Source organism: Prunus avium, chromosome 6 (assembly GCF_965620075.1).
Source record: "Prunus avium chromosome 6, drPruAviu1.hap1.1, whole genome shotgun sequence".
NCBI lineage: Eukaryota > Viridiplantae > Streptophyta > Magnoliopsida > Rosales > Rosaceae > Prunus > Prunus avium.
The window spans coordinates 1,428,589-1,456,565 of record NC_142289.1 but is presented as its reverse complement, the minus strand read 5'-3'; the positions used below and the strand labels follow the sequence as shown (position 1 = coordinate 1,456,565).

The following is a 27,977-nucleotide window of genomic DNA, read 5'->3' as shown; positions in this document are numbered from 1 at the left end:
GAATGTTACTATTGTGGGGCACTATGCAATACGCAAATTTTTTGGTCGTTTTTATGGGACATTGCACTGGGTTGTCAGAATTTAGAAAATAATAAAAAACTGCTTTGTATTTGTTGGTTGTCAAATCCATGGCTTATGGATTGAGCGCTAAGCCCAAGGTGAGATTAATCAAATTATTGAGGTCCAAAATGAGCTCATTAAAACATTTGGGCCCAAAATGAGATTGTTAAGACATTTGGGCCTTTATAAGGAACGATTTAATCGGTCGTGGTGAGTCCCCATTCTCTCTTGATCGAAGTCAGAGGTTGGTCTTGCTTGCCACCTAACCGAGCAACGGTCTTTGAAAATAAGAAATTGAAGAGCTGAGTTTGGTGGGGCGTTTTCCTATGAAACAACTCCCCACCATAAAAGGAATACAGCACAATCATTCTTAAAAATAAGAAATTGAAGAGCTCAGTTTGGTACGCCATCACAGCAAGATTTTGAAACAAGTCCCCACCAGAAAACCAATACAGCACAATCGGTAAGGACACTTCCATTAAAGAGTGAATCTTTTGAAGTGGATACAACGCCATCTGTCTAATAACATCAAATAACAAGGAGAAAATAAGTCCCATTAAGTATGAGGGAATCACCAGCCCCAGTCAACCTTCTTATGAACATATTTTCTTATTGCATAATTCCACTGCTTGCAGTACAATAATGTCCCTTGTTCTTCAAGTTCATTCTGTTTCCCTGTTTCGGGCAGATTTGAATTATTTTATTTGTGAAATCTGGTTTTGTATTTTGTGTAGATTTGATTTGAGGTTAAAAGGCATTACAAGGCTGCATAGAATATATATATATATATATCTGGTTGTGGAGTGAAGACGGAACTAGCTATAATAGAATTCTTACTTTGGTTTGTAAAACAATGCATTTCGTCTAGAGTAATGCATAGCACATGACTGTCCGCATGAGTAATGCAAACATTGGTGAGGATCCAATGCCCCAAACGGCCTATTTTCATCTGATATTTGTCAAACAAAGTTGCCGGATCTCGGACTCAGATAGCTGGACCTGCTTTCCGGGTCGGCCTCGGACTTCCAGAAAGACGATTGATTATGTCGTCCAGAACTGATTGGTCCATTTCCTAGGTGCGGTCAATGACTGAAAAGTCAACGGCTCTATTGAAAATAATTGAAAGACTGAAACATGAAGAGAGAAGAAGCAGAAGAGTGAACAATATAAGATTCTTGTTTTTTGTTTTTCTTTCTTCATTTTCTGCTACAAGATGAAAGTGTTCTTTTCAGTGTTGGGTGGGAATTTAGTACAAACTTTGCTGTGAAGGAAATACCTTCCTTGAGTTGAGACTTGAGAGTTATTAGATATATTAACTTGGTTTTTGTTGACATTTGATTCAAACATAAAAAGGATATATATATATATATATATATATATACTGTCCTTGTTCAGATTTACTTGCCAAATACATCAAAACCAGATTTTTTTTTTAAAGTGTCTAGTATATGTAATTATGATCGCAATCCCTTTGATGAATGGAAAAACCTCAAATCCTACTACAAATGTAATGTGTCCCCCCTTCTATATACTAGATAGGTAGGTTCCTATAAAAATGACCCCAAAAAAAACACAGGCAGAACAGATAGGTTCCTATAAAAAGAAAAGAATACTATAAAAAAGAGGTATACTTACAACAAAAACAACTCGTACGAGTGTTTTTCCCACTTTGTCTTTAGTCTGCTGTCGCCTAAAAACATTAGTTTACACATTGCTCCATTCTGAATTAATTTACACTTGGTTGGTACTTGGTGCCTTGGTGGTAGTATTCATTAATATAGGAAGCGGGATCTAGCGGGCTTGGCCCTGGCAAGTTGCAACTCCTCCTCGTCTCACCTATTTATATCCTTTTTTTACTTGGTAATAAAGCTTTTTTCTTTCTCTGCCCATTTTCTTTTGGTTCAAAATTTCAAATAGCATTACCCAGTAATTCACTTTATAAAATCAGGACAAAACCTCAACATTAGTCGGTGCAATTAACACTTTAAGCATCCTCTACGATAATAATATAACAACAATAACTCTAAATAAATCTTCACTTGAAAGCATCAAGATCCTAGATAACTCCAAAATCCTCGAGATTCTTCACAAATGCAAATCCTCAAGATTCTTCCTCACTTGGAAATTTATAAACTTTGAAATCCTATTCACACGGGACACATGATCCACCTTATGAACCATGCAATCTACCACGATCCTCCTGATTAGCTTTAATACCAACGGTGAACCCATAACGGCAATGTTGTCTTCCTAATATTTACAGGCAAATTAAATTCATAATTCTAGAGGTGGGATGGGAAGAGCAAACTAGAAAAATAGACGAAGAATAAAATACAATTGAACCATCAAAGTCACAACAAGGAACTGTAACACTTACACGAAAAAACACATCGCAGGCCGTCATTTCTCCAAGTATCTACATCACAATTATATTTATTTTCAAAGTTTAGACAAACGACAAACAGAAAGAATTAAACACGCACCTACGTACCTAATCAAGTCACAGATTAGTAAAGCATGATTTATAATAATACTTTTATGCACCTACATTTAAGGGACACGTGAGGAGTTTCACCCGCTCCGCACATTGATCCTGCACACAATCAAAAAATAAAAAGAGGCTGAAAACTGAGCTTATATTTCCAACATCACAATCACAGATAGGTGTGAGCCATTGGGTGTTCTAGTCTGGTCATCATCATCATCTTCACATTACTTCTTGCTTCATCAAAGACAAGCTCTAACCGCCATGTTAGAGTACAATACAGATGAAATGAATCAGATTTGTTTTAAGAAAACTTGACAAACAGATGTAACCGAAAAAGAAAAGAAAAGAAAATGGGGAAAGCAATATAAGCAATACCCACCCGCGTGATACCAGATTTAGAGCGAAGGCCACCACCTAATAGCCCAATCTTGATGATGTCCCATTGTATATCACTCAGTACTCTAATTGCCTGAAATCAAAAGGATGGTGCAACCAATATAAATAGCATGTTATTGCCTTCAAAGAGACGAAAGTCGCATTGAAACTGCAAAAATAAATACCCTACTGCCTTAGCGGCAGCTTACTTCATTCAAACCACAGTATAGCTCATAGGATGCAGATGAGAAAGAATAACAAAGGACTACCATTTGTACCTCATGTACAGGAATATGTATTGACAAGAGTTCAATACAGTTATGTAATGAAAAACCTGACCATCATTAAAAAGTACAATAAGTTAGTGTTGATTTGAATTGACCACCGATCAATCAAGAATAGATTTCACAAATATCAATATTTCATATTTGCAAATTCAACATTTCTCAAAAACAACATTTTATCATGACATACCAAATTCAATCTGCATGAAATATCACACTCTTCTAAAGCAGATTTCACCATCGGCCAAGCTTCTTGCAAATATGTTCCTGCACGAAAAGATGAAACGACTCAGGCTAAGCACTTAATTTCATACTAGGTTGCTTTCATCCATCACCCCATGAGTGGGCTAATCACACCAACAAACCAACACTACCCAAAGGTCTTCTATCTTACTTGCATTACCCACACGAGACGTTTATTTAGATTCTCCCTTGTAAACAAAAAACAAGGGAGATTATCTTCCAAAGCCTGATTTCACACAAAATCTCATAATCATAACTCAAAAATTCAACAATTTCCTTATCTTTTTCCCCAAGTGACCTAGCAGACTTAACAAAAAAAGTCGAAATAAAGCAAGAGAGGAGGGGTGTACCATAGCATGCAGGGAAGTAGCTAGAAAATGTGATCCCTTCAGGCTTTCCATCTTCGTTCAGAGGAGGCTCAAACATCCTCTTATGGACCATGTCTAGTATGTCTGGATCCTGGCCCCACTGGACTAGCCGCAAATCCGTTTCTGCACGAAACAATGCAAAGGCTCATTGGTAAGAACATATTTATTCTTCTAAACAATTAAAGTATTATTAGTCATTATAAAAATAAAAAATAAAAAAATAAATCAAGAATGGTTTAAGTAATAATGGAATATTTTATTTTCTTTTTTGAAAAAGAAAAGCCTAAAATGAAATAGTTTAATTTCACTTGTATGGAGGTACCCTCATAGTAAGTCATTAATTTCATATTGTAGTCAACTCTAAAGAATTTGAAATAGTTAAGTAATTTTATTTCTAATTCAAACACGTTGTTTTCATTTCTGAGTTTGGTGGTATTCTTCTGTTCACCTTCTCTCATCTATCTCCTATCTGGAGATAGGCTTCTAGTGAAGTCGAAGCAAAGTACTGGAGAAGTATCATCATTTAGATTCTTATTAGGATTTGATTTGAATATGAAAGCACAATGTGTTTCTGAGTTTTACAGTCTGATTGCTTAATAAGATTCTAAGTTAGGAATATTTATCAAGTGAAGTTTCTAATTTCAGACTCGACATAGACATTGAGCTTTGGCTGCATATACAAAAATAAAAACTTTCCATTATGGACCACCTATGTTTTATTTTATGGATTGCTATGAATATGATCATAATGAGATATTCTTCAATGAGCTTTACCATATTATTACTAGTAAATTAATTCTTCTGGGCCCCTCAACTCCTATTGGATTCGATTAGAGTCAAACAAATCAAACAAAGAGTGACTTCACCCAAAATCTTAGAATCATAAACTAAACCGTAAACAAGGACTAGAGAGAAAGGTATGTACCGAAGCCTTTAGGGCAGCGACTGAGGAACGAGGTGGGGTCAGGCATGACATCTTCGTACAGTGAAGGGCCAAACATCTTCTTGAATATTTGGAGGATTTCTGGATTCTCGAACCACTTCAATTTCTGCTTTGGCGTATCAGCGACGCCGTTGTTCACGTTGTCGATATCCATCATTGATATGGCTTTTACAACCCTAAGCAAACACAGAAATATGCATCATTGATATATATATATAACGAGTATGTCTGTCTGGATCCTAGTTCTCAGTGGAGGGGAAAATTAACCTCTTCTTCACCATATGAAGGACTTCTGCATCCTCGTACCACTTCACAAAAAGCTCAGCGTAACGTTCCTTGTCGGTCTTAATGATCATGTACATGTCCATGGTCGCTCGCGCTGTCGTCAGAGAGGCGAGAAGAGATGACTCAAAAGAGATTTTGGGGTGGATTTTAAATAGAGACAGGTAACAGGTTCCTATAATGGCGTGAATTCAACTAATGAGGAATTCTAGAGGAGGCGGGATTCATGTAGAACTAATTCATCAATAAATCATTTTTTACTTTAACAATTTCTTTAAAATAGGTGCATTTTAATAATTAAATTAGTTTTAATTTTGATTTATGATAATTTAATAAACAATTTAATCAATACCATTCTTATCTCGATTCTACATAGTTTAATAAACAGTTTAATTGAATTCTAAATTTTCCTCAATTCAATTTCTCTTAATTCCTATTACAGATTAATAAACATACCATAAAAAGAATATTGAACAGGTTAAAAACCAAAAATTAAAAAAAAAACTATAGGTTAAAACCAAAAAATAAGCATACCTACAAAAACAACCCCTACATGTGATTTTCCCACTTTAGTCTTGTCTGCTGTCGCCTCAAACATGAAAAAAGAAGGCTTTCCTAATTATTTCCTCATTAAAATCATTCTTGTAACTAAGTTTATCGGAGATTCTCGGAAACAATTAGCGGCGAGAGAATCAAGTTGCCTGTCCCTTCTGAAGAATCAAAGAAGCAGAGATGAGAAGAGGGCATTCTTCTGGGAATTACAGAAACCCATGTTTGACTATGCACCAGCCGTGGGCTTCTTTGCTGGTTTATGGTATCAAGCGCATCGAAGGCCGGACATGGGCCGCTCCTATTAGAGGTTTGAACCTTAAAACCTCTGAATTCAGTTCAAACTTTCAATACCCGTTTGGTTTTAGTCTCATCTTCTTTGCCGTGGAAGTATTAAGCTTTGAACTTTTGAGAATGTGGTCTATTTGCTAGCTGGGAAAGAGTGGAAAAGGAGAGGGTGAGAATATTGAGTGTTAGAAATATTTTATATATTGGGAACTGAACAAGTAGAAAACTTTAAGTAAGCTGCGAATTTTTTAGTTTGTAAGCATATGATTTTGAGCAAAAGATTGGATTTTTTGGTTAACTCGCTGAATTGTCCGCTGAACGTCTAAACTACTTAGTGGGATCTCAATCTTCTCTTTTTATTCTTTAAAAGGAAAAGGTTTAATGTAGGATTATCAAGCATTACTGTTGTTAAATTGGTTCTTTGCTCTTCAATTTTGATCTTTTTTTTTTTTTTTTTGGGTACTCTTCGTTATTATTATATTCATTGGCATTATAATTTTGAACTTTGAGATGAGCCTTTTTCTAAAGCCTTGAATTTGTATTTTGAAGGGCGCCTTTGGATTCATGCCGCTAGTAAGGTTCCTGATGAGGCTACAATCAAAGCAATGGAGGACTTCTACAGGGAAATTTATGCAGTGGATGGAATCACTGATCTTAAATTTCCAGAACATTATCCAGTTTCAAGACTTTTAGGTATTCAAATTTTGGTACTTTTTGTGATGCACGTTCCTTGTGTGTGTCTGCACACAAATTTGGGGATGTTAAGATCAATCAGATAACTGGAAAGAAAGGATGAAAATACCCAAAGGCACCCTCACATGTCATGCTTATACCAACTGGATTTTGAGTCGGCTGGTTCAAGTTGTGTTGCTAAACATATTTGCATGTGAATCAATTATTAAGCTCAGGAATATGCAGCCTTTTGGAAACTTTTGCAGCTAAAGTTTGTAGTCTCTTTATTCTAAGATGTTTTACTGAGGCTGTTTCTTTACTTCCCTTTTTTTGAGAGGTGGGGGGATGGCAAATTACTTCCGTAGTAAAACTTGTGTTCTGTATAGCTTTTATGACGGTTGTTTTAAACGTTCTTTGTCGTGCTTTCCTAGGTGGGTTTCTCTTGTTGACATCTCGTGCTTTTGGTTTATGACTCCATGTTTTGTTAATAATTCAATAATTCTAATATATATAAAAATCTGAAGTTTCTTTGGATATTATGTTTCTCTTTCTTCATCTGTATCTCTCTCTCGTGCACACAAATTTTGACATTCGGTTTCATCTTTGACATAGGGTGTGTTGAAGTGGTTGGATGTGTTAGACGTGAAGAACTAGCATGCTGGGAGATGGTACCTGAAGGGGTGGGCTACCTATTTACTTATGACCTCTTTATTTCATAACATAGCAAGGTGATGATTTCATGGGCTCCAAGACTCTGTTGATTAAGCTTTGACTGTTCATAAGCAGGTGAGGCTGGAAGCACAAACTGATTTATGTTGGCTTTGCGAGCAGCCACAGGTGTGTATTTTCACACTGGTCCATTTCTGGCTACTCCTGTGATATGAAGAAGTAACCATTTTATATAATAAAGCTTTTGTTTATCTGATTAATGCAGAAATTGGGTTCACACGAAATATTTGAAATACCGATGACCTAGTCAAATCAAAGAAACGGGTTTTCCAATTAATCGCAAATAATTCAAAGTTCAATAAAGTGAAACAAACCCACTATGAAAGACTGAAATAAAACGGAGGAAAGAAAAGGAAGGATTTTGGCAAAGGAAAAATACCACAAATCTTTATGGGTGCTTCAAGCTCTAACAAATTAGGCTGTTGCAAGAAAATTTCTTTAGAGGCCAAACAAAGTTGCCGGATCTCGGACTCAGATAGCTGGACCTGCTTTCCGGGTCGGCCTCGGACTTCCAGAAGACGATTGATTATGTCGTCCAGAACTGATTGGTCCATTTCCTAGGCGCGGTCAATGACTGAAAAGTCAACGGCTCTATTGAAAATAATTGAAAGAGTGAAACATGAAGAGAGAAGAAGCAGAAGGAGAGGAAGAGAGGGAGTGAAAGAAAAGCATGAGCCTTGGTGGGGAATGGTGGGTTGGGTTCTGGCTGTCGTTTCAGCGTTGGAGAGTGGTGTTTGAGACTTTCTTCTGTTTTTTGGAGTTGGAAGGGAAAAAGTGGGAAATGCCTTTTGAGTTTGAGCAGAGGGAGGAGAACAAATGGGAAAATGGGTGACCCTCATTTTCTTTTTTCCTTTCGTTTTCCTGTCTACAGAAGAGTTCGTTTTGTGTTTTTCTTTTCTTCTTTTTCTGCTTCAAGATGAAAGTGTTCTTTTCAGTGTTGGGTGGGAATTTAGTACAAACTTTGCTGTAAAGGAAATACCTTCCTTGAGTTGAGAGTTAATAGATATATTAACTTGGTTTTTGTTGACTGGAAAAACCTAAAATCCTACTACAAATGTAATGTGTCCCCCACTTCTAAATACTAGATAGGTTCCTATAAAAATGACCCAAAAAATAAGGGAGATAGGTTCCGATAAAAAGAAAAGAATACTATAGGTTAAAACCCAAAAACAAAAACAACCCGTACGAGTGTTTTTCACACAACACGGTTACACGGCCACTGCTCCACCCTCCATGGTTGGAAGGAAAGTATCGGCGAGGAAGGGAGTTCTGAATTAATTTACACTTGCTTGGTAGGAAGCAGGGCTTGGCCTTGGCATGGCAACTAACACTTTAAAGCTTTGGGCCTTCTCATGGGTTTCCTTTTACTTGGTAATAAAGCTTTTTTCTTTCTCCGCTCATTTTCTTATGGTTCAAAATTTCAAATAGCATTACTCAGTAATTAACTTTATTAAAACATGACAAAACCTCAACCACATTAGTCAGTGCAATTAACACTTTAAGCTTCTTCTACAATAATAATATAACCCTAAATAAATCCTCACTTGAAAGCATCAAGATTCTAGACAACTCCAAAATCCTCGAGATTCTTCACAAATGCAAATCCTCAAGATTCTTCCTCACTTGGAAACTCATGAACTTTGAAATCCTATTCACACGGCACGCAGGATCCACATTATGAACAATGCAATCTACCACGATCCTCTTGATTAGCTTTAATCCCAACGGTGAACCCATAACGGCAATGTTGTCTTTCTGATAGTTACAGACAAATTAAATTCATAATTCTGGAGGTGGGATGGGAGGAGCAGAAGAGAAAAATAGACAAAGAATAAAATACAATTGAACGATCAAAGTCACAACGAGGAAGAGGAACACTTACACGAAAAAACACATTGCAGGTTGTCATTCCTCCAAGTATCTACATCCCAATTATATTTATTTTCAAAGTTTAGACAAACGACAAATAGAAAGAATTAAACACGCACCTACCTAATCAAGTCACATATTAGTAAAGCATGATTTATAATAATACTTTTATGCACCTACATTTAAGGGACGCATGAGGAGTTTCACCTGCTCCGCACATTGATCCTACACACAATCAAAAAATAAAAAGAGGCTGAAAACGGAGCTTATATTTCCAGCATCACAATCACATATAGGTGTGAGCCATTGGGTGCTCTGGTCATCATCATCATCATCACCTTTCTCGCATAAAAGAAAAGCTCTAACCGCCATGTTAGAGTACAATACAGATGAAATTAAAGGTCCCGGATCACAACTACATGTAATGAATGCTTCAAACAACATTTATAAATGATAACACTTAATAAATCAGATTTGTTTTAAGAAAACTTGACAAACGGCTGTAACCGAAAAAGAAAAGAAAACGGGGAAAGCAATATAAGCAATACCCACCAGCGTGATACCATATTTAGAGCGAAGCCCACCACCTAGCCCAATCTTGATGATGTCCCATTGTATATCACTCAGTACGCTAATTGCCTGAAATCAAAACGATGGTGCAACCAATATAAATAGCATGCTATTGCCTTCAAAGAGACGAGAGTCGCATTGAAACTGCAAAAATAAATGCCTTGCTGCCTTAGCAGCAGCTTACTTCATTCAAACCACAGTATAGCTCATAGGATGCAGATGAGAAAGAATAACAAAGGACTACCATTTGTACCTGATGTACAGGAATATGTATTGACAAGAGTTCAACAAGCTGCTTGGCCTTGACAATAATATCTGGGTCAGTAGTCCTGCTTGTTTTGATTGTTATGTAAAGAAAAACCTGACCATCATTAAAAAGTACAATAAGTTAGTGTTGATTTGAATTGACCACCGATCAATCAAGAATAGATTTCACAAATATCAATATTTCTCAAAAACAACATTTATCATGACATACCAAATTCAATATGCATGAAATATCATACTCTTCTAAAGCAGATTTCACCATCGGCCAAGCTTCTTGCAAATATGTTCCTGCACGAAAAGATGAAACGACTCAGGCTAAGCACTTAATTTCATACTAGGTTGCTTTCATCCATCACCCCATGAGTGGGCTAATCACACCAACAAACCAACACTACCCAAAGGTCTTCTATCTTACTTGCATTACCCACACGAGACGTTTATTTAGATTCTCCCTTGTAAACAAAAAACAAGGGAGATTATCTTCCAAAGCCTGATTTCACACAAAATCTCATAATCATAACTCAAAAATTCAACAATTTCCTTTTCTTTTTCCCCAAGTGACTGAGCAGACTAACAAAAAAAGACGAATAAAAGCAAGAGAGGAGGGGTACCATAGCATGCAGGGAAGTAGCTAGAAAATGTGATCCCTTCAGGCTTTCCATCTTCGTTCAGAGGAGGCTCAAACATCCTCTTATGGACCATGTCGAGTATGTCTGGATCCTGGCCCCACCGGACTAGCCGCAAATCCGTTTCTGCACGAAACAATGCAAAGGCTCATTGGTAAGAACATATTTATTCTTCTAAACAATTAAAGTATTATTAGTCATTATAAAAAAATAAATCAAGAATGGTTTAAGTAATAATGGAATTTTTTATTTTCTTTTATGGTCTTTCTCTATCAATCTAATTGTTGCACATCAAGTTAAAACAAAAAACCATGTACGTAGGATTTAGATTCTTATTAGGATTTGAATAGGAAAGCACAATGTGTTTCTGAGTTTTACAGTCTGATTGTTTAATAAGATTCTAAGTTATGAATATTTATCAAGTGAAGTTTCTAATTTCATACTCTACATTGACATTGAGGGGAATCAGTGTGAATGTGAAAGTACATCCGTGAACTAAATGATTCAGTCACATTTCAAACTTTGGCTGCATATACAGAAATAAAAACTTTCCATTATGTTTTATGGATTGCTATGAATATGATCATAATGGGATATTCATATTAAGCGAGGTTGGCCTTCGGAATGAGCTTTACCATATTATTACTAGTATATTAATTCTCCTGGGCCCATCAACTCCTATTCGATTGGATTGGATTGGAGTCAAACATCTTCTTGAATATTTGGAGGATTAGAGAGAAAGGTATGTACCGAAGCCTTTAGGGCAGCGACTGAGGAACGAAGTGGGGTCAGGCATGACATCTTCGTACAGTGAAGGGCCAAACATCTTCTTGAATATTTGGAGGATTTTTGGATTCTCGAACCACTTCAATTTCTGCTTTGGCGTATCAGCGACGCCGTTGTTCACGTTGTCGATATCCATCATTGATATGGCTTTTACAACCCTAAGCAAACACAGAAATATGCATCATTGATATATATATATATATATATAACGAGTATGTCTGTCTGGATCCTAGTTCTCAGTGGAGGGGAAAATTAACCTCTTCTTCACCATATGAAGGACTTCTGCATCCTCGTACCACTTCACAAAAAGCTCAGCGTAACGTTCCTTGTCGGTCTTAATGATCATGTACATGTCCATGGTCGCTCGGGCTGTCGTCAGAGAGGCGAGAAGAGATGACTCAAAAGAGATTTTGGGGTGGATTTTAAATAGAGACAGGTAACAGGTTCCTATAATGGCGTGAATTCAACTAATGAGGAATTCTAGAGGAGGCGGGATTCATGTAGAACTAATTCATCAATAAATCATTTTTTAATTTAATAATTTCTTTAAATAGGTGCATTTCAATTTCAGGATAATTTAATCAATACCATTCTTATCTCGATTCTACCTAGTTTAATAAATAGTACTTAATTGAATTCTAAATTTTCCTCAATTCAATTTCTCTTAATTATGATTCTACATAGTTTGTAAATAATTTTAATGTTAATTGAATTTCAAATATTCCTCAATTCAATTCCATTTAATATTGAATATGGTCTAATAAACATGTCATAAAAAGAATATTGAATTAGTCAAAAACCAAAAGGAGAAAAAAAAAACTATATTCCTTTTAATCTCGATAATATGTCATAAAAAGAATATTAAATAAGTCAAAAACCAAAAGGAGAAAAAAAAACTATATGTTAAGACCAAAAAATAAGCATACCTACTAAAACAACCCGTACGTGTGATTTTCCCACTTTAGTCTTGTCTGCTGTCGCCTAAAACATGAAAAAAGAAGGCTTTCCTACTAATTAATTCTCGGATGTTGATGTGTAACCCTTGAGCTGAAAACCTTGGAGCCAAAGTCACAAAGTTTTGAATTTCAATGGCTAAGATTCAATCTTGATGTAAATCCGTTAGAGATTCTCTCTCTCTCCATTTTTCAATTCAGAGCAATGTTCTCTTCTTCATTCTCTCTCTGTGATTTGTTCCTTCCTCCCAAACATCCAAAATATTCAGAAAACTAATTACTAGAAGCCTTGTATTCTAACATCGGAAACATTTAGCAGCGAGGGAATCAAACTGCCTGTCCCTTCTGAAGAATCAAAGAAGCAGAGATGAGAAGAGGGCATTCTTCTGGGAATTACAGAAGCCCATGTTTGACTATGCACCAGCCATGGGCTTCTTTGCTGATTTATGGTATCAAGGCCGGACATGGGCCGCTCCTATTAGAGGTTTGAACCTTAAAGTTAAAACCTCTGAATTCAGTTCAAACTTTCAATACCCGTTTGGTTTTAGTCTAATCTTCTTTGCCGTGGAAGTATTTAAGCTTTGAACTTTTGAGAATGTGGTCTATTTGCTAGCTGGGAAAGAGTGGAAAAGGAGAGGGTGAGAATATTGAGTGTTAGAAATATTTTATATATTGGGAACTGAACAAGTAGAAAACTTTAAGCAAGCTGCGAATCTTTTAGTTTGTAAGCATCTGATTTTGAGCAAAAGATTTGATTTTTCGGTTAACTCGCTGAATTGTCCGCTGAACGTCTAAACTACTTAGTGGGATCTCAATCTTCTCTTTTTGTTCTTAAAAGGAAAAAGTTTAATGAAGGATTATCAAGCATTACTGTTGTTAAATTGGTCTTTTGCTCTTCTTCTTTTTTTTTTTTTTTGGTATTCTTGTTATTATGATTATATTCATTGGCATTATAATTTTGAACTTTGAGATGAGCCTTTTTCTAAAGCCTTGAATTTGTATTTTGAAGGGCGCCTTTGGATTCATGCCGCTAGTAAGGTTCCCGATGAGGCTACAATCAAAGCAATGGAGGACTTCTATAGGGAAATTTATGCAGTGGATGGAATCACTGATCTTAAATTTCCAGAACATTATCCAGTTTCAAGACTTTCAAGTATTCAAGGTTTGGTACTTTTTGTGATGCACGTTCTCTGTGTGTGTGTGTGTGTGTGTGTCTGCACACAAATTTGGGGATGCTAAGATCAGTCAGATAGCTGGAAAGAAAGGATGAAAATACCCAAAGGCACCCTTACATGTCATGCTTATACCAACTGGATTTTGAGTCGGCTGGTTCAAGTTGTGTTGCTAAACTTATTTGCATGTGAACCAATTATTAAGCGCAGGAATATGTAGTATTTTGGAAACTTTTGCAGCTAAAGTTTGAAGTCTCGTTATTCTAAGACGTTTTTCTGAGGTTGTTTCTTTAGTTCCCTATTTTGAGAGATAGGGGATGGCAAAATACTTCCATAGTAAAACTTCTGTTCTGTATAGCTTTTATGACAGGGTTGTTTTCAATGTTCTTTGTCGTGCTTTCCTAGGTGGGTTTCTCTTGTAGACATCTTGTGCTTTTGGTTTATGACTCCATGTTTTGTTAATAATTCCATAATTCTAATATATATAAAAATCTGAAGTTTCTTTGGATATTATGTTTTCTCTTTCTTCGTCTATATCTCTCTCTCATGCACACAAATTTTGACATTCGGTTTCAGCCAACATAAATCAGAGTGAAAATACACACCTGTGGCTGCTCGCAAAGCCAACATAAATCAGTTTGTGCTTCCAGCCTCCCCTGCATATGAACAGTCAAAGTTTAATCAACACAGTCTTGGAGCCCATGGAATCATCACCTTTCTGTATTAGAAATAAAGAGGTCATAAGTAAATGGGTAGCCCACCCCTTCAGGTACCATCTCCCAGCATGCTAGTTCCGTTTGAGATGTGTGGGTACCAAGGTGTTTATAACTTGGAACTCTCTCTCTCTCTCTCTCTCTCTCTCTCTCTCTCTCTCTCTCTCCCTGAGTATATTTTGGATCGTACTTATTTACCTGTCTCAGATATACGAAGCTGCTATTAGAGGTCTTACCCCTGGTTAATGGTCCCCTTCCGGTAAAATTTCCACTTCCAAATCCACAAGATCGATTTTTGTTGAAACCAGGGTCTATCTCTGCAAATGTCCCAGAAACTAGAACTTCTGAACTGGAGAGATCTTAAAGTCTCCCAGCGGCCGTAGCTGGCGAACAAGCAGCAGCTACACAGTTCTCCAAGAAAGTTCAAGATTTTGAAACAACTACCCAAACCAATACAGCTCAATGTGTAAGGTCAGTTCCATAAAAGAGTGGACTCTTTTGAAGAGGATATAACGCCATCTGCTAACTTTAGTGAGACTGCTAATAAGGCGGCATTAACATAAAATAACAAGAAGAAAATAAGTCCCTTTTAAGTATGAGGGAATCACCAGCCCCAGTCAACCTTCTTCTGGAGGTTTGAGACCTCCCTCTAAGGTATGCAGTTTCTTCTCTCGGTTTCGTAGCATACCTGAAACAAGTACATGCACACATGGATTCCATTATAAGAGTTGTGTGTGAAGTCAATTTAGTTAACTAGCCTGATCAAGTGCTTTAATATTTTATAAGGTCTTGTTTCATTTTAATTTGATCTGTATGCATGACTTTAATACAAGCTGAAATATGACAATTTGACAGATAACTTTGTGTGCTATTTTGCCACTGTACTGTATCAGGTGTGCCCTTTGATGCTCTACTGCAAGCTGATTTTGAGTCTATACTTGTATCTTAATTCCTTCTTCACCTTCCTTACGAACATATTTTCTTTTTGCATAAGTCCACTGCTTCCAGTACAAAAATGTCCTTTGTTCTAGTTCGTTCTCTTCCCCTGTTTCGGGCAGAAGAAATTCAGCTTTGAATTATTTTATTTGTGGAGTCTGGTTTTGTATTTTATTTCGCTGTATGCTCCATGGTGTTGGAATGAAGGCACATAACGGGGATGGGTCAGATCACATGACATGACATCACATGCTTAGTCATATATTTGTTTCATATTACACCCAATTAATTGGCAGAGCACATATTATCTAACATCATCATGATCAGTGTTTAAAGCTAGCTAATATCTAGGCTGCCGCTGGTGGAACACACAGCTTCACACGACGTCCTTGGCATATTAGTTGATGCCAGAAAAGTGGCTTTCCCTCCTCCATCACCTGCCCTTGATACATGAAGGAGTAGGCTGGTGGAAGAGGAAATTCATCTTTTTCATTGCCTCTGAGCCGCTCAATCTTCTCTCTCACTCGCCTAACTTCATCCGTGGCTTTTACTTGCAGACAAATGCACTTCCCATCCATAGACTCCACGGTTAGCGTGAGAGGCAGATTAGGCACCACATAGAGAAGTCACCGCTACGGATTTGGTGGGATTTCATTGTCCTAGCATTCCAAAGTCTGAACAGTCGACCCATGCTATGCTGTTCGTGGAATAGAGTAAAAAAAATCTGGGCTGGTACAGTGTAGTCCAGTGAATCTAGCGGCAGCTTACTCTTGAGCACTTCCACCTTACATAATGGTTTCACCTGTATGGGAACCGGTTCCCCACTCCGATGTTGATGCTTGCGCATCCAAAGTGTTAAACTAAGGCTGGTATCATACAGCAAAGTTGGTGAGACGCACTGAGGGACGACCTCCACAATCTCGCGATCCCGAACATTTTACTGGAAGAAGGACATGTCCTCATCCAACACGCAGCACTTATTGGTAAAGAGATAAAATGCTGGTAGATCTTCCCTTTTTTTTGAGAGGTGGGGATGGCAAAATACTTCCATAGTAAAACTTCTCTTCTGTATAGCTTTTAATTTTATGATGGGCGTGAGTTGGTGCGGTTGCTCATCCCAAGGAATATCACTATCTTAGTTGACACAACAACGGACAACTTGCAACGTGGCGACAACCCCGGTCCTAGTATCACCAGTTGCACCCATCTGGTTGGAAGGGCTCACGAGAGTCACAAAATTAAAGTAGTTAGGTTACATTCCATGTACGTTTTATAACTTCCACGAGTTTTGCTCTGTATATCTTAAAGCTTCTTTATTCATTTGCTTCAATTACTCCCTCCGTTTGCTTTTATTATTTATTTATTTATTTAAATAAATGGTATCGTAATGTGCCAACCATTAGCAATTCAGAACATTTAATATATTTTCTTTAATTAATATTTGTTAAAGAAAATAAATGAAAAGAAAAGTAACCTCCCAACAGATCAACCAATCTGATGATTATGTACATCTTCAAAATTACCGGAATTTTATACAATTATTGGATTTTAATCCCTTTATTTTAAATACCGATACAGCCCTTTGACCATTCGAGTACCCCCAACCAGACTGCACAACCATGTGTTGTTAACTTGTTTGTTCTCATGAATGAACGTGGTCACAGCACGCGACCGGAGGTTGAAAGTTTGAATGGGTATTTTGGTCATTTGATAATATGATGCGCCGGATGGTAAGCCTCGTGATTGGGAGAGTTGATGGGGGATCGATTGGGCGAAGAGGGATGGTGCGGGCCCCACGATGCTTCTCTTGGTCGGGTCGGTCTTCTTGCATCCCATCAAAAAACAAATAAAAATTAATATTAAAATTTTATATGAAATTAAAGGATGATTTTCGCTTTTTTCTTTTGGCATAATATTTATATTTTCTATTAACCTCTTCCCTCTAGAACAAGTCATCTATATATATATCTGTTGGCATAAGTGGTTCACATGAAAGTTCGCTCGTGATTGCCATAACTATGTCTAAAACTAAAACAATTGAGGAGGAAAGGAGAGGGGCTTAGACGTAAGGAGGCGAACACACTACCTTAATTAATTAATCTAACTCGTGTTTGTAATTAACGGTTAAGTTAATTTTTGGTATATTCTTTTAAGTTACAATCCTCCTTCCTAGTATTAAACCTGATAAATCCATATAAAATGACATGAAAATTGAATAGATAAAAATGTATTTTGAAGTTTTTAATCCATCATATAGATTTTAAGTAAATAAAAAGTCTCCAAAGCTGTGACAAAATCAGTGGGACCAAGTCCATCCTCACAGGCTCCCCACCCCTTGTTTGTCAGTGTCTCAGTGCCATGCCATGTACAGGAGCAGAGTTTACTCTCACTCACTTCTCTCCTTTTCACAAAAATCACTCCATCATTTTCCCATTTGACCCATCATCTTTCTCTCTCAAGTCTTAAATAATTTTTTATGCTTAGGATATAATAAGATGAATCTGTCTCTCTCTAGGATTTATGGGTTTATTTATTATGGTTTGTATAAATGTTAATCTCCATCTCTCTCTCTCTAAGAACTTGACAGTTTTGTCTCTTGAGAAGTTAGAGCTGAGAGTAAAAAGCGCAGAAGAAAAAACCCAAATGGGCGAATGGGGGAAAGAGCTACTGCAACTTCCTCTGCAGCTTCTTCTTCTGCTTCTGCTGCTTTGTACTCTACTTGTCCAGTAGCGGTGTCGTTTTCAGCTCATTATCCCCTGCTCCCAATGTCTCCTCTCTCACCTGCATTGTGAATGTGATCTCTCTTCGATCCAACTTACTCACTCTACATTCAGGTCTTCCCAATCTCTCTCTGTGTGAAATTTGCTGTCTTTTATTTTCTCGGCATCCGAGTTCAAATTTTTGACTTGGGTTTAGTTTTCAGGTGCATTTGCCATTTTCTGAGAAGCAACTCGCTTAATTTTAAATCCTCTTTCGCTCTGTTTTTCTCTGTTAATTTCAATTACGATATACATTTATGTGCATAGTGCAAGAAGATAACTTCTTTTGTTCTTCTAAAATACATTTTCTGCTGTCTCTCTTCAGACTCTTCCTCTAAATCTTTTTAGGTATTTGATATGTGGCTACTGAGTGTTTTAGTTGGATATTTTTGTTTTGTGCTCTCTCTTTGTACTTACTTTTCACTGTACATGTTACCTTGTTTGGTCGTGAAGAAAATGTGGGAAAGCAAGGCCAATTATACTGTACATTGCATAGTTTTTCTAGTTTTACTTACTATTGGGATCTGGAAAAACGAAGGCTTGCGCATTTGAGCCTAAAACTGACCCTTTGGCTGAGCTGATTTTAACACGAACTTCAATTTTTTACTGCTCTTTCTAAAATGTTTATGTATTTTCATATGCTTTTTTCCACATTGGATTTCAAAAATAAAGAACTGGACTTTCGTTTAAAAGGAAAACAAAATTCTGGGTTATTGACTTGACTTTTTGTATTTGGTGAAGTTAAAGGGGGTTACACGATGGTTGATCAAATTTATCGTGCATTGTGGTAATGTAGACTATTTGAGAGCTTATTTCTCTCAAGAACCGAAGGCTTCATTTAGATTTATTTTATGTGGGTTCATTGTTTTCTATTGTTTTTTATTTCTTTTCTTTCTTACTTTCAAGAGTTTATCAATTTTCTTGAGTGAAAATGTAGTATTGTTCCCTGCATTTTCTTTGTTTGTTTCTCAAGAATAAAATAAATGCTTGCCTCTGAGCTATGCAAGTCTTGAGTAACTTCACATATGATATAGCTTTCTCTTGCTGCTACTTTGCTACGTTGCTTTCAAGTTTAAAGTGCATTCCGAGAATTGAAAAGAATTGTTTGTGCTATTGTGAATGTCTATGAGATTAAAACCATTTTGTTCTTTACTTAGAAAACATAAATTTTGAGTCAATCAGATGGAGCAATATGAAGTTCTAGAGCAAATTGGGAAAGGGGCTTTCGGTTCTGCACTTCTTGTCAGGCATAAGCATGAAAAGAAGAAGTAAGACTGGAATTAACTTTTCCTTTTTTCTTCCCCTGGGGCCATCCGCTGGTCAAGTATTCCTTATGATATCATCATGCAGATTTTGAGAATGGGTCTTAATTTTGCTCTTTGATATATAAAGGTATGTGTTGAAAAAGATTCGGCTTGCTCGCCAGACTGATAGATCACGGAGATCTGCCCACCAGGAGGTAGTATCTTTATTGATGATTGTCTCATGGAACTAATGCATTACTTTTGTGTGCTGTTAATCTTCCATTATTATGGGCCTTAACTGATAATCTTCCATATACGCTATATTAAATTAATTTTCTAGAGGACTTAAAGCAAAAATGGAAAGAACACAAGTAATGGATATGCGGAAGGCTATGTATATTGGATATCTCCAGATTGACAGTTTTCCATTTTTGTGTAGATGGAGCTCATTTCTAAATTACGAAATCCATTTATTGTGGAGTACAAGGATTCTTGGGTGGAAAAGGTACATTTTTTTGCAACTATATCTTGTGTAACTGTGTATCGATGGCAATTAAGTAAATTGTGGGCATATTTAATCTATGAATTACTTTGTCAGTGTATAATTGATTGTTTGGCAATAAGCATCTGTGTCACTGTGTAATATTGGTTCTTCCCTTGTTCTCAGGGTTGCTATGTGTGCATTATTATAGGTTATTGCGCAGGAGGAGACATGTAAGTTTTCTGTTGTGCTGAAATTCTGATTTTTTATATATATGTGGATTCATCTGCTTCTACTTGAAGCCTTGCATGTTGTTGGCCACTTATGCTACTTTTCTCTGTGGTACAGGGCAGAAGCTATAAAAAAAGCCAATGGTCTTCTTTTCCCTGAAGAGGTTCGAAGTTATTTTGATTCTTGTGTTTGTCTTTGTTTTCTCCTCCTGCAGAAAGTTTTTTCTTATATACACATTCCTTGCACAGTACTACAGTATCACTTTTATGCATTAGATAACTGTAATTTTGGCTCCTCTACATCTAAGTCAAGGCAATTAACTTTTATCAGAAGCTCTGTAAGTGGCTTGTTCAACTTCTAATGGCGCTCGACTATTTGCACTTGAATCATATTCTTCATCGTGATGTCAAGGTTAGTGACATATTTCTTCCAGTAAAGATGGTGTTGCTATCTCCTTTCAAAATGTCTGAAGCTATTTTGTACTGATAGTGTACCATGATCGTTTCAGTGTTCTAATATATTCTTGACAAAAGATCAAGATATACGTCTTGGTAAGTGATCCTATAATCTTCTATAGTTCTCCATAAGAGGGGTGTAATTTTTCTGACAACAATTGATCAACGTGGGAGCAGGTGACTTTGGACTTGCCAAAATGTTGACTTCAGATGATCTTGCCTCTTCAGTAAGTAACTATGATCCTTCTCCGAAATTCAATTATTTACAATGTCTTGAAGCTATCTGTAGTAAGAATCATTATCTCTTGATTCAGGTTGTGGGAACACCTAGCTATATGTGTCCTGAGCTTCTTGCGGATATACCTTATGGTTCAAAATCAGATATTTGGTCTTTGGGTAAGCACTTTGTATGTGGAAATTTTTTGGCCTTGATTCTTTTTCTCCTTAGCTGCAATATGTATTGTACTGAATATATTTTGTCCAGGATGCTGCATCTATGAAATGACTTCTCATAAGGCCGCATTTAAAGCATTTGTGAGTTTTTGGAACTCTTATATTACAGATATCTAGAGATACATTGCTTTGCCTATTTTGTGTGTGTTTACTCCATCTGTTTTTTGGTTTTATTTATAGACTGTTTCCTTAACTGCATATATATAGATAGATCAGTATCTTATATTATATCATGTATGCAGACTTTTCTTTCACATGATTCTTTTTTTCTTGTGTACTTATTTCCTGTTTCTTTAACAGGATATACAAGCACTGATTAACAAAATTAACAGGTCCATAGTTGCTCCCCTTCCCACAAAGTACTCTGCTGCATTGTAAGTCCTTAGCTCGTCTATGTTTGGTTTTTGGTGGCTATTTAATGTCAAGTGCATGTTTAGCTGCCTTCCTTACTGCATAGGATTATGGACATACCTTTGTGGGACATTTAGAATTGTGTAAGGATAAGTGCAAGTAACAAACATAACAGATGCTTCAGTAGCCTGGTTTTTATTACCATGTTTTTCTAGGTGGATGTGATTAAGTTGGCTTTTAATAGGTGAATATTGTTTATCTAATCATTTTCCTTATTTCTATTTTCAGCCGAGGCCTTATTAAAAGCATGCTTCGGAAAAACCCAGAACTCAGGCCAAGTGTATGTATACTTCTCCTCTAGTGTAAAAATGTATGTGAATAAACCCACCTTAAGATAGTAGTCAAACATGATAGATTTTACAAAATTAATTATGAATTCACTGTTTGTTCTCTTCCTCACCATATCCAACATATCTCATTACGATGCGCCACAAGCTGGTACAATGTTTTTGCCATATTTTTCCATGACCTGAATGGTTCATCACCTTGCTGTCTGCTCTATTTGATTGGCTATGTAGTTTTGTAATTTTAAAATTTATGAACTCATATGCATTGTATCCAAAACCTATGGAATACATATTATCAATCCAGTGTTCCCTGGAATCATTTGGCTTCATATAATCTGTATGCAAATGCAATATCCTTCAGGTAAGTTTGATTCCTTTAAATCATATTTCGTACAAATTGTGACAGTCCCCGGCTTTTACCTTCTCATCTCATTTGAAGTGTTTTTGCTTGTGGCAGGCTGCAGAGCTGCTTGGTCATCCACACCTTCAGCCTTATGTTCACAAAGTTCATCTCAAAATCAATATCCCAAGACATGGAACTTTAGCAGTAAATTGGCCTGATCCCAGTTATTTGAAGAAAACAAGATTCGCAGAGCCAGAAGATGCTCGTTTCTTCACATACCAGGATAAGCGCCATACGTTAAGCAATGATAGGACTTTGAATCCTAGCATATCTGGAGGTGAGCAAGATTCACTGTGCTCTACCCAAGAAATGCATGACAAGCCAAATTATCTGAAACAACAATTGGCAGGACTGTCTGCTGGTAGAACCTTTAGAAAAGCAGCCATATCCAAGCAGCCGATTGCTTCCAAAACTTCAAATATTGTTAAGACTCGAGCTCCAGCTAAAGCTTCTGCTACTCCCAAGAGATGGATGGAGCCAAAGAATCGCTCATCGGTAAGATATCTCTCTCTCTCTCTCCCCATGCACATGCAACTTTAGCTTGCATAGTAGCTCTATTTAATGGGTAAGTCATACTTTTGAAAAATCTTTAGTTTCTGAATTGCTATTTTTGGTAAAGTTTGAGTTTATAAATTTTGTTATTCCAGCTTCCTGTTTCATGCACTTCAAAAAAGGCAGCAAGTACAACTCGCAGAGCATCATTGCCATTACCAACAAGTGCTGCAACTCACCAATCCCCCTTCCGGCCCAATATTGGTGTCCTTCACTGTATTAAATCTCCTGATGTTTCTGTCAATTCCCCTCGAATTGACAGAATAGCTGAGTTTCCATTAGCCTCATATGAAGAACAATTATATGAAGAACAGTTTTTGCCTATCCATAGAAGAACTTCATCACACTCTGTGCAAGGCTCGTCTGGTTCCCTGCAATCTGATGACCGTTCAATCATGAAGGATAAATGTACAGTTCAGACATGTGACAGAGCGTCTCGCAAACTTAGTTTCACTGGTGCGTGGCAGGGAATTCAATCCAGCATGTTCCAAGCTGAACAAGACAATCAAAGTGATGAATGTTCTGATCAAAATGCGACTGCTGGAGCGTCAAGCCGAACATCATCAGACACACGTCGCAGGCGGTTTGACACCAAATCATTCCAGCAAAGGGCTGAAGCTTTAGAAGGGCTGCTTGAATTTAGTGCAAGGTTACTCCAGCATCAAAGATATGATGAGCTTGGGGTGTTGCTGAAGCCTTTTGGGCCTGGTAAGGTCTCCCCTAGGGAAACTGCTATTTGGCTGACTAAGAGCATCAAGGAAAATACTGTCAAGCAGGATGATTAGTTCCAATGAGCAGTTAACACGTGTAATATATTTCAGACTCCAATATTTTTTTGTAGTTTACGAGTTTCTGTAATCATTCTTCTCAAGAGGAATTAGGCACCTAGGTAGATACTGATTTTGCAGGTTATGATCTGAGAAGAGGAATGGTTATCACCTTGGATTCAACTTAGTTTGAAACTGTGATGGGTTAATAGAATATTTCTCAATATTGCGTAACATCAATCTGAGCATATAATCTCTCTCTCTCTCTGCTTGTATTTTTTCTTTTTCTGTATTCTTGGTTTGCGTTTAATACAACTGGGATCCGAAATAACCGAAAAGAAAAAAAGAAAAACAAAAGGTAAACATAAGTACTGGAAGTAACAAGTGGTAGAAATTCATGATAGGAGAAAACCTTCGCATGTTAACAGATTAAAAGAAATGGTTCCAAATTTTCAAATGATGGTTACTTGGTATAATTTTCGTCCTGAGATGGCACTGAACTCATAAACAAGTATAATTAGTTATTAGAATATTTCTTTGGAAAGTTCATTTCAGTAGTGCAATGCATGCCATAGGTGTCTGTAAGAACTCTTCAGTATCCATTTCTTTTTCCCAACTTAAAACTGATGAGCGAGGAGCTGCTAGTACAAATTCACATGGGGCTGCAATCAAGCAATTCAATAAAATTAGACAATTATGAGAAAGGCAAAAATTACGAATATCAACCTGCACAATTTAGTTCATTGAGCTATATTTTTACCTCATATGCAGCCAGAGATTTATTATAATTGGAATGACCAGTGCTTGGGCTAACGGTGGTGTGCTTGTTGTCCTCAAACAACCTTCTTGACTTGTAGAGCTTAACAAACCAGGGATCATGGTTTTTATGACCGTTGGGTTTGAACTGTGAAGACGAACGTTTCAGAACTTGATCCTCCATAGGACCATCCGTTGCATCCCATGATTCTGTATGCTTGGTTTTGTGCTTTGTGCTCCCTTCCGGCCGTTGCTTTGGTTCACTCTGTGACCTTACTTTTGCCTTCGAAGATTTCGTGTTGGTCATGTAATTTGGTTTGAATGTGTAGTCATAACACGCAGGGTCTCCATAATCCTGCTGTTGAAAAGTGAAAGGGGGTCTTGTTGGTTTTGGATTAGATGCTGCAGGATAGTTCCAGGGACTATTTGCTGTTGGAAAGGAGGGCTCCTCGTATTGATGTCTCTTTGAGGTGGAAAGACGGTCAGAATAGAATGTTGTGTGGCCATGCTCAAGCCTCCCAGTTTGTGAATGATTAAGGTGGGCGCTTGTGCTTTTCGAAACTCTTTGAACATCATTGGAATTCAAGTCCATTGTCTTCTGCATAAAGAAGGCCATATTCTAAGTCAGAATTTAAAGATTTCAATCATATGCAACCTTCTTGGTATGGGGGGCAGCCAGAGCCTGACAAGTTTAGGACCCTCACTTCATGTTTGGTTGATCAGAAAATGGTGGGAAATTTATGTTGAGTACTTGTACCAGGCTCAATTGGGTTTATGTTATATTGGAAATTTTGAATCACAGATATCAGAATAAGCATCAATTCGATTTGGAAGAGTTTGGTTTCTGTATAAATCTTCTTCCCAAGAACCAAAAGGAACAAAGCAATGCAAACCAAAATTCTAAAGTCACTTCCCATATTAAAAACTAGCACAGATAGCATGAATATGGCAGATATATTTCAGACTGAAGGAGGAGACTTACCCTATGCACCCCATGGCCTCTTTGAATGGTCAATTGCTTTTTATTAGCTTGCTGTGCTTCCTCTGCCATCTGAATTCTCTTAAACCGAGCTCTAACCTGGATTGCCATCAACGCATGCATCTGCATTATAGTGGCAGTTGTTTGTTTCCTCACGATGTGACCTCTTATGAGTGCTTGTAACTTAACAAGACCCTTCAAGGCGTGTAAAGCCTTCCTTGCCTAAAACAACATAAGCAAAATGATCATGTAAAATAAATAGATTTAGACTGCCCCATCTTGCTTAAATCTATGTTGTTAATTAAGATTAATAATTAATCTTTAATGTTTTGGATGGAAATTTGTACCAAATGAGAACGGAAGGCAGCTTGAATCCTTGTGGCAGCAGCATCCTCAACATCTCTCGGTACCACAGCCAATGTCAAGGCATGATTCTGCTGAGCCTTCAAAGGCAAAGGCAATATAGTGGTGTCAATTGAATCAACAGATTTGGAGGGCCTGTGGCATGCCTCTTTGCCTGCTAACCTTCCAAAGCTCCATCTTCGCTTCACTTTTGGTGTCCCTGGCTTGGTAGCAGTAGAAGGATGCTCAGTTGAAATCGAAAAATCGGTTTGGTTAATCTTTTTTTCCTGCTTTCCTACCAGAAAGTTTATAATCCATTTGCTTGCCTTTCCCATCTTTAATTGTCACTAAAATTCCGCTCTAGACTGAAGAACTACAGAGTTGCAGCTTTTATATATAGACTGTGATGATCTTACTGCTTAATCTTGGTTGGTTGACTTTGTATGGATACTTGATATATTAAAATCTGTTACTCTATCAGCATGCATGGCTCTATCTCTCAAATACGTATCTGGTTTGGTCGTCTGATGCCATTAATTTAATGACTTTGGCCTGCATAGGTTTCTCTGATAAAGCCATTTGCCACCCTCATGAGTCATATAGATAGGCAAAGATTCCTCCTCCTTGGGTAAAAAATACATTTCAGCTGCTAGAATTTTGATTTCCTTAGGAGGCTGCACCTGGCAATCAAGGGGTAGCTGTGTTTCACCTTGGTGCACCAAATAAATCAAACTGCATCTACAAAAATCCGTATTTCCTGGTCCTGTAATTCTTCCTGTCATTGGCCGCAGTAACCAAACTGCTCAACTTTTGCTTCATTATCTCTCTCAAGACATCCACTCATATTTTTCGTTAAAACGAAATTGGAAGGAGATATTCGAACACGGGACCTCGGATGCACGAGTACCTCTTTTTACTCTTGGGTTTTATGCTCAACTGGATGTTTCAAGTCTAAAATTGAAAACCAAGCACGTATTTTATAAACTTACAAAAATCCAGTTCATTTTTGCTTCAGTAATTTCTTTAAATCATCTAAATATCAGGGAAACATAAACCATGAAAACATGCAAAGCTCAACAATTTTGGTTCAAAATACAAAATTTAGCCCACGTTCAATTGCCAAAACCAAACCCAGATTATTGCTAATAACCAAAACACAAGCACTAATCTAATTCAGCAACACTGCATCAATTCTTCATCTAAGCTTCCCCTTCTCAGAGCTCTTCCTAGCTGCCTCCTTAACCTTCTCAATGTAGCCTTCAATGGGAGGCGTCAGAGTTGCCATGAACCGATTTGCTGGGAACTTAGAAAGATCCGGCACCAAGGCTGCTGCTTTCAAATGCTCAGGCAATGCCTCAATCGCCTCCTTCTTCAACCTCAACAGCGTGGACTCCGCCGCCTGCCTTGCCCTGTGCCGCCTCATCAAAACCCTACTGTACTCCTTGGCAAGCCTCCGGCCATCTTCAATAGTGAGGTTATATTTCGGTAACTTCTCCGCATCAACCAAACCCAGCGATATCAAATCCAAGCCGGGCGTTCCAAGAATCGTTGGCTTTTCTGGGATGCCCAATTTCTCCTTGCCTATCTTCAGCATCTCAATCTCTCGCTGCCGCTCTTTGCTAATAAGCCCCAACTTAGCTCGCTGAATCTCGCGTTCTCTCTGTTCTGGCGTTAACCACCTAACAGGGGTAGGGGCATTCAAGCATTGATCGTAGAACTTTTCGACCCGATCTCTGTGAGATTGTCCTTTACCTCCTCCACCTCCACCTCCACCTTTAGAATCAGGTTCTGCAGTGCCTTTCTTTACAGTTATCTTTGACCGCTTCAATGGCAGTGCAGTTTTCGTCTTCGATTTACCCTTTGCGGTCCCACTCACAGAGCATCTCTGGAGGAAGTTGTAGCTTGAAGGAGACTCGATCAATGGTCTCAGGGGTTTATTCTTAAAGATGCGTATCATCTTCTGAATCGGAAATGAGCTGATTAGCTGTGTTAGGGTTTCGCAGAGAAGTGACCGCTGACCACAGAGGGGCTGAGGTCTGAGAAAGAAGATGAAGACGGAATGAGAAATGCTAAAAGAGTATTGTAATATGTGTGGGCTGGATTTGGGCTTGGCCTGCTTGGGTGCTCGACCTTCTCTAAGTGGGTCTCACATTTGAGCCCAAAAGTGGAGAAACACTTGTGTTAAACATGTATCTCAGGATTGAAGAAAAAAAAAAACATACATCTCAAGCCAATCACGGCATGCTACAAGCGATAATTTTTCTCCTTTCATAAAAGTTTTTCTGCACAATAACTTGGTAATTAGCATAAGCATGCTTATTGAATTTAAAAACATTAAAATCTATAAGTGGTTTGGTTTATAATTTATGAGTGTTTGACTTTGGATTTCATCATCTTGTGAATGTTTTCTTCTGCTCGCAAGTTCGCAAGCCAACCTTAGACAAATATTATTATTTGTAGATGTGATGAAGGATCATGATCATGAGCATGAGTTGCATGTAACTAAACATCATTGTAATACGGATTATCGTTTTTAAAACTCAACGCCGCCTTTATTTTTGGTTATATAATTTTCAACCACCCACCCTGAAATGACGATGGCAATGAAGGCGAAATGTTGACTTTGTGGAAGCTCTATGGTTCTCATTTTCTCGTGTCACTCTTCTAGAATTAAATCTATTTTG

The 27,977-nt window shown here is 37.5% G+C and overlaps 6 protein-coding genes and 1 long non-coding RNA gene across 11 annotated transcripts; 3 read left to right on the top strand and 4 right to left on the bottom strand.

Annotated features, from left to right (window-relative positions):
- Positions 1-1,965: 1,965 nt before the first annotated feature.
- LOC110759611 (uncharacterized) lies at positions 1,966-8,215 on the bottom strand. Of its 3 annotated transcripts, none has more exons than XM_088254464.1 (9): positions 7,661-8,215; positions 5,029-5,140; positions 4,744-4,937; positions 3,801-3,941; positions 3,398-3,474; positions 2,928-3,017; positions 2,609-2,653; positions 2,438-2,476; positions 1,966-2,310 (listed from the first exon to the last, which is right to left on the bottom strand). In XM_088254464.1, the coding sequence occupies exons 1-9, from the start codon at positions 7,833-7,835 to the stop codon at positions 2,146-2,148; spliced, it is 1,038 nt and encodes a 345-aa protein (XP_088110590.1). In that variant the 5' UTR covers positions 7,836-8,215; the 3' UTR covers positions 1,966-2,145. The 3 variants fall into 3 exon arrangements, with proteins under 3 accessions (XP_088110590.1, XP_088110592.1, XP_088110591.1); XM_088254466.1 differs by lacking the exon at positions 7,661-8,215 and adding an exon at positions 5,578-5,718; XM_088254465.1 differs by lacking the exon at positions 7,661-8,215 and adding an exon at positions 5,578-5,696 and having other exon boundaries at positions 5,029-5,218.
- On the top strand, positions 5,769-8,203 carry LOC148293453 (uncharacterized). 2 transcript variants are annotated; one of them, XM_088254469.1, is made up of 6 exons: positions 5,769-5,902; positions 6,430-6,573; positions 6,939-6,983; positions 7,165-7,232; positions 7,339-7,389; positions 7,487-8,203. In XM_088254469.1, exons 1-6 carry the CDS (start codon positions 5,776-5,778, stop codon positions 7,526-7,528), a joined length of 477 nt encoding a protein of 158 aa, XP_088110595.1. In that variant the 5' UTR covers positions 5,769-5,775; the 3' UTR covers positions 7,529-8,203. The 2 variants fall into 2 exon arrangements, with proteins under 2 accessions (XP_088110595.1, XP_088110596.1); XM_088254470.1 differs by lacking the exon at positions 6,939-6,983.
- A 507-nt stretch (positions 8,216-8,722) lies between the features above and the next one.
- Positions 8,723-12,043, bottom strand: LOC148293452 (uncharacterized). The gene is made up of 9 exons (XM_088254468.1): positions 11,657-12,043; positions 11,364-11,557; positions 10,599-10,739; positions 10,199-10,275; positions 9,974-10,081; positions 9,703-9,789; positions 9,331-9,375; positions 9,164-9,202; positions 8,723-9,036 (listed from the first exon to the last, which is right to left on the bottom strand). The coding sequence occupies exons 1-9, from the start codon at positions 11,755-11,757 to the stop codon at positions 8,872-8,874; spliced, it is 957 nt and encodes a 318-aa protein (XP_088110594.1). The 5' UTR covers positions 11,758-12,043; the 3' UTR covers positions 8,723-8,871.
- Positions 12,044-12,331: 288 nt separating this feature from the next.
- On the top strand, positions 12,332-16,581 carry LOC148293451 (uncharacterized). The gene is made up of 4 exons (XR_015836456.1): positions 12,332-12,836; positions 13,362-13,514; positions 14,101-14,891; positions 15,731-16,581. It is a non-coding gene; the product is annotated as an uncharacterized LOC148293451 (long non-coding RNA).
- A 1,010-nt stretch (positions 16,582-17,591) lies between these two features.
- LOC110759747 (serine/threonine-protein kinase Nek2) lies at positions 17,592-23,450 on the top strand. Of its 2 annotated transcripts, XM_021961864.2 has the most exons (16): positions 17,592-18,007; positions 19,115-19,200; positions 19,325-19,391; positions 19,616-19,681; positions 19,844-19,890; positions 20,006-20,051; positions 20,219-20,299; positions 20,397-20,439; positions 20,521-20,570; positions 20,658-20,739; positions 20,828-20,877; positions 21,097-21,170; positions 21,436-21,487; positions 21,952-22,174; positions 22,247-22,392; positions 22,545-23,450. In XM_021961864.2, exons 2-16 carry the CDS (start codon positions 19,115-19,117, stop codon positions 23,232-23,234), a joined length of 1,803 nt encoding a protein of 600 aa, XP_021817556.1. In that variant the 5' UTR covers positions 17,592-18,007; the 3' UTR covers positions 23,235-23,450. The 2 variants fall into 2 exon arrangements, with proteins under 2 accessions (XP_021817556.1, XP_021817554.1); XM_021961862.2 differs by having other exon boundaries at positions 21,952-22,392.
- Positions 23,451-23,597: 147 nt separating this feature from the next.
- LOC110759715 (protein IQ-DOMAIN 19-like) lies at positions 23,598-26,162 on the bottom strand. The gene is made up of 4 exons (XM_021961818.2): positions 25,299-26,162; positions 24,955-25,173; positions 23,977-24,570; positions 23,598-23,878 (listed from the first exon to the last, which is right to left on the bottom strand). Exons 1-4 carry the CDS (start codon positions 25,626-25,628, stop codon positions 23,858-23,860), a joined length of 1,164 nt encoding a protein of 387 aa, XP_021817510.2. The 5' UTR covers positions 25,629-26,162; the 3' UTR covers positions 23,598-23,857.
- Positions 26,163-26,350: 188 nt separating this feature from the next.
- On the bottom strand, positions 26,351-27,361 carry LOC110759811 (uncharacterized). The gene has a single exon (XM_021961950.2). It carries the CDS (start codon positions 27,248-27,250, stop codon positions 26,489-26,491), a length of 762 nt encoding a protein of 253 aa, XP_021817642.1. The 5' UTR covers positions 27,251-27,361; the 3' UTR covers positions 26,351-26,488.
- Positions 27,362-27,977: the final 616 nt, after the last annotated feature.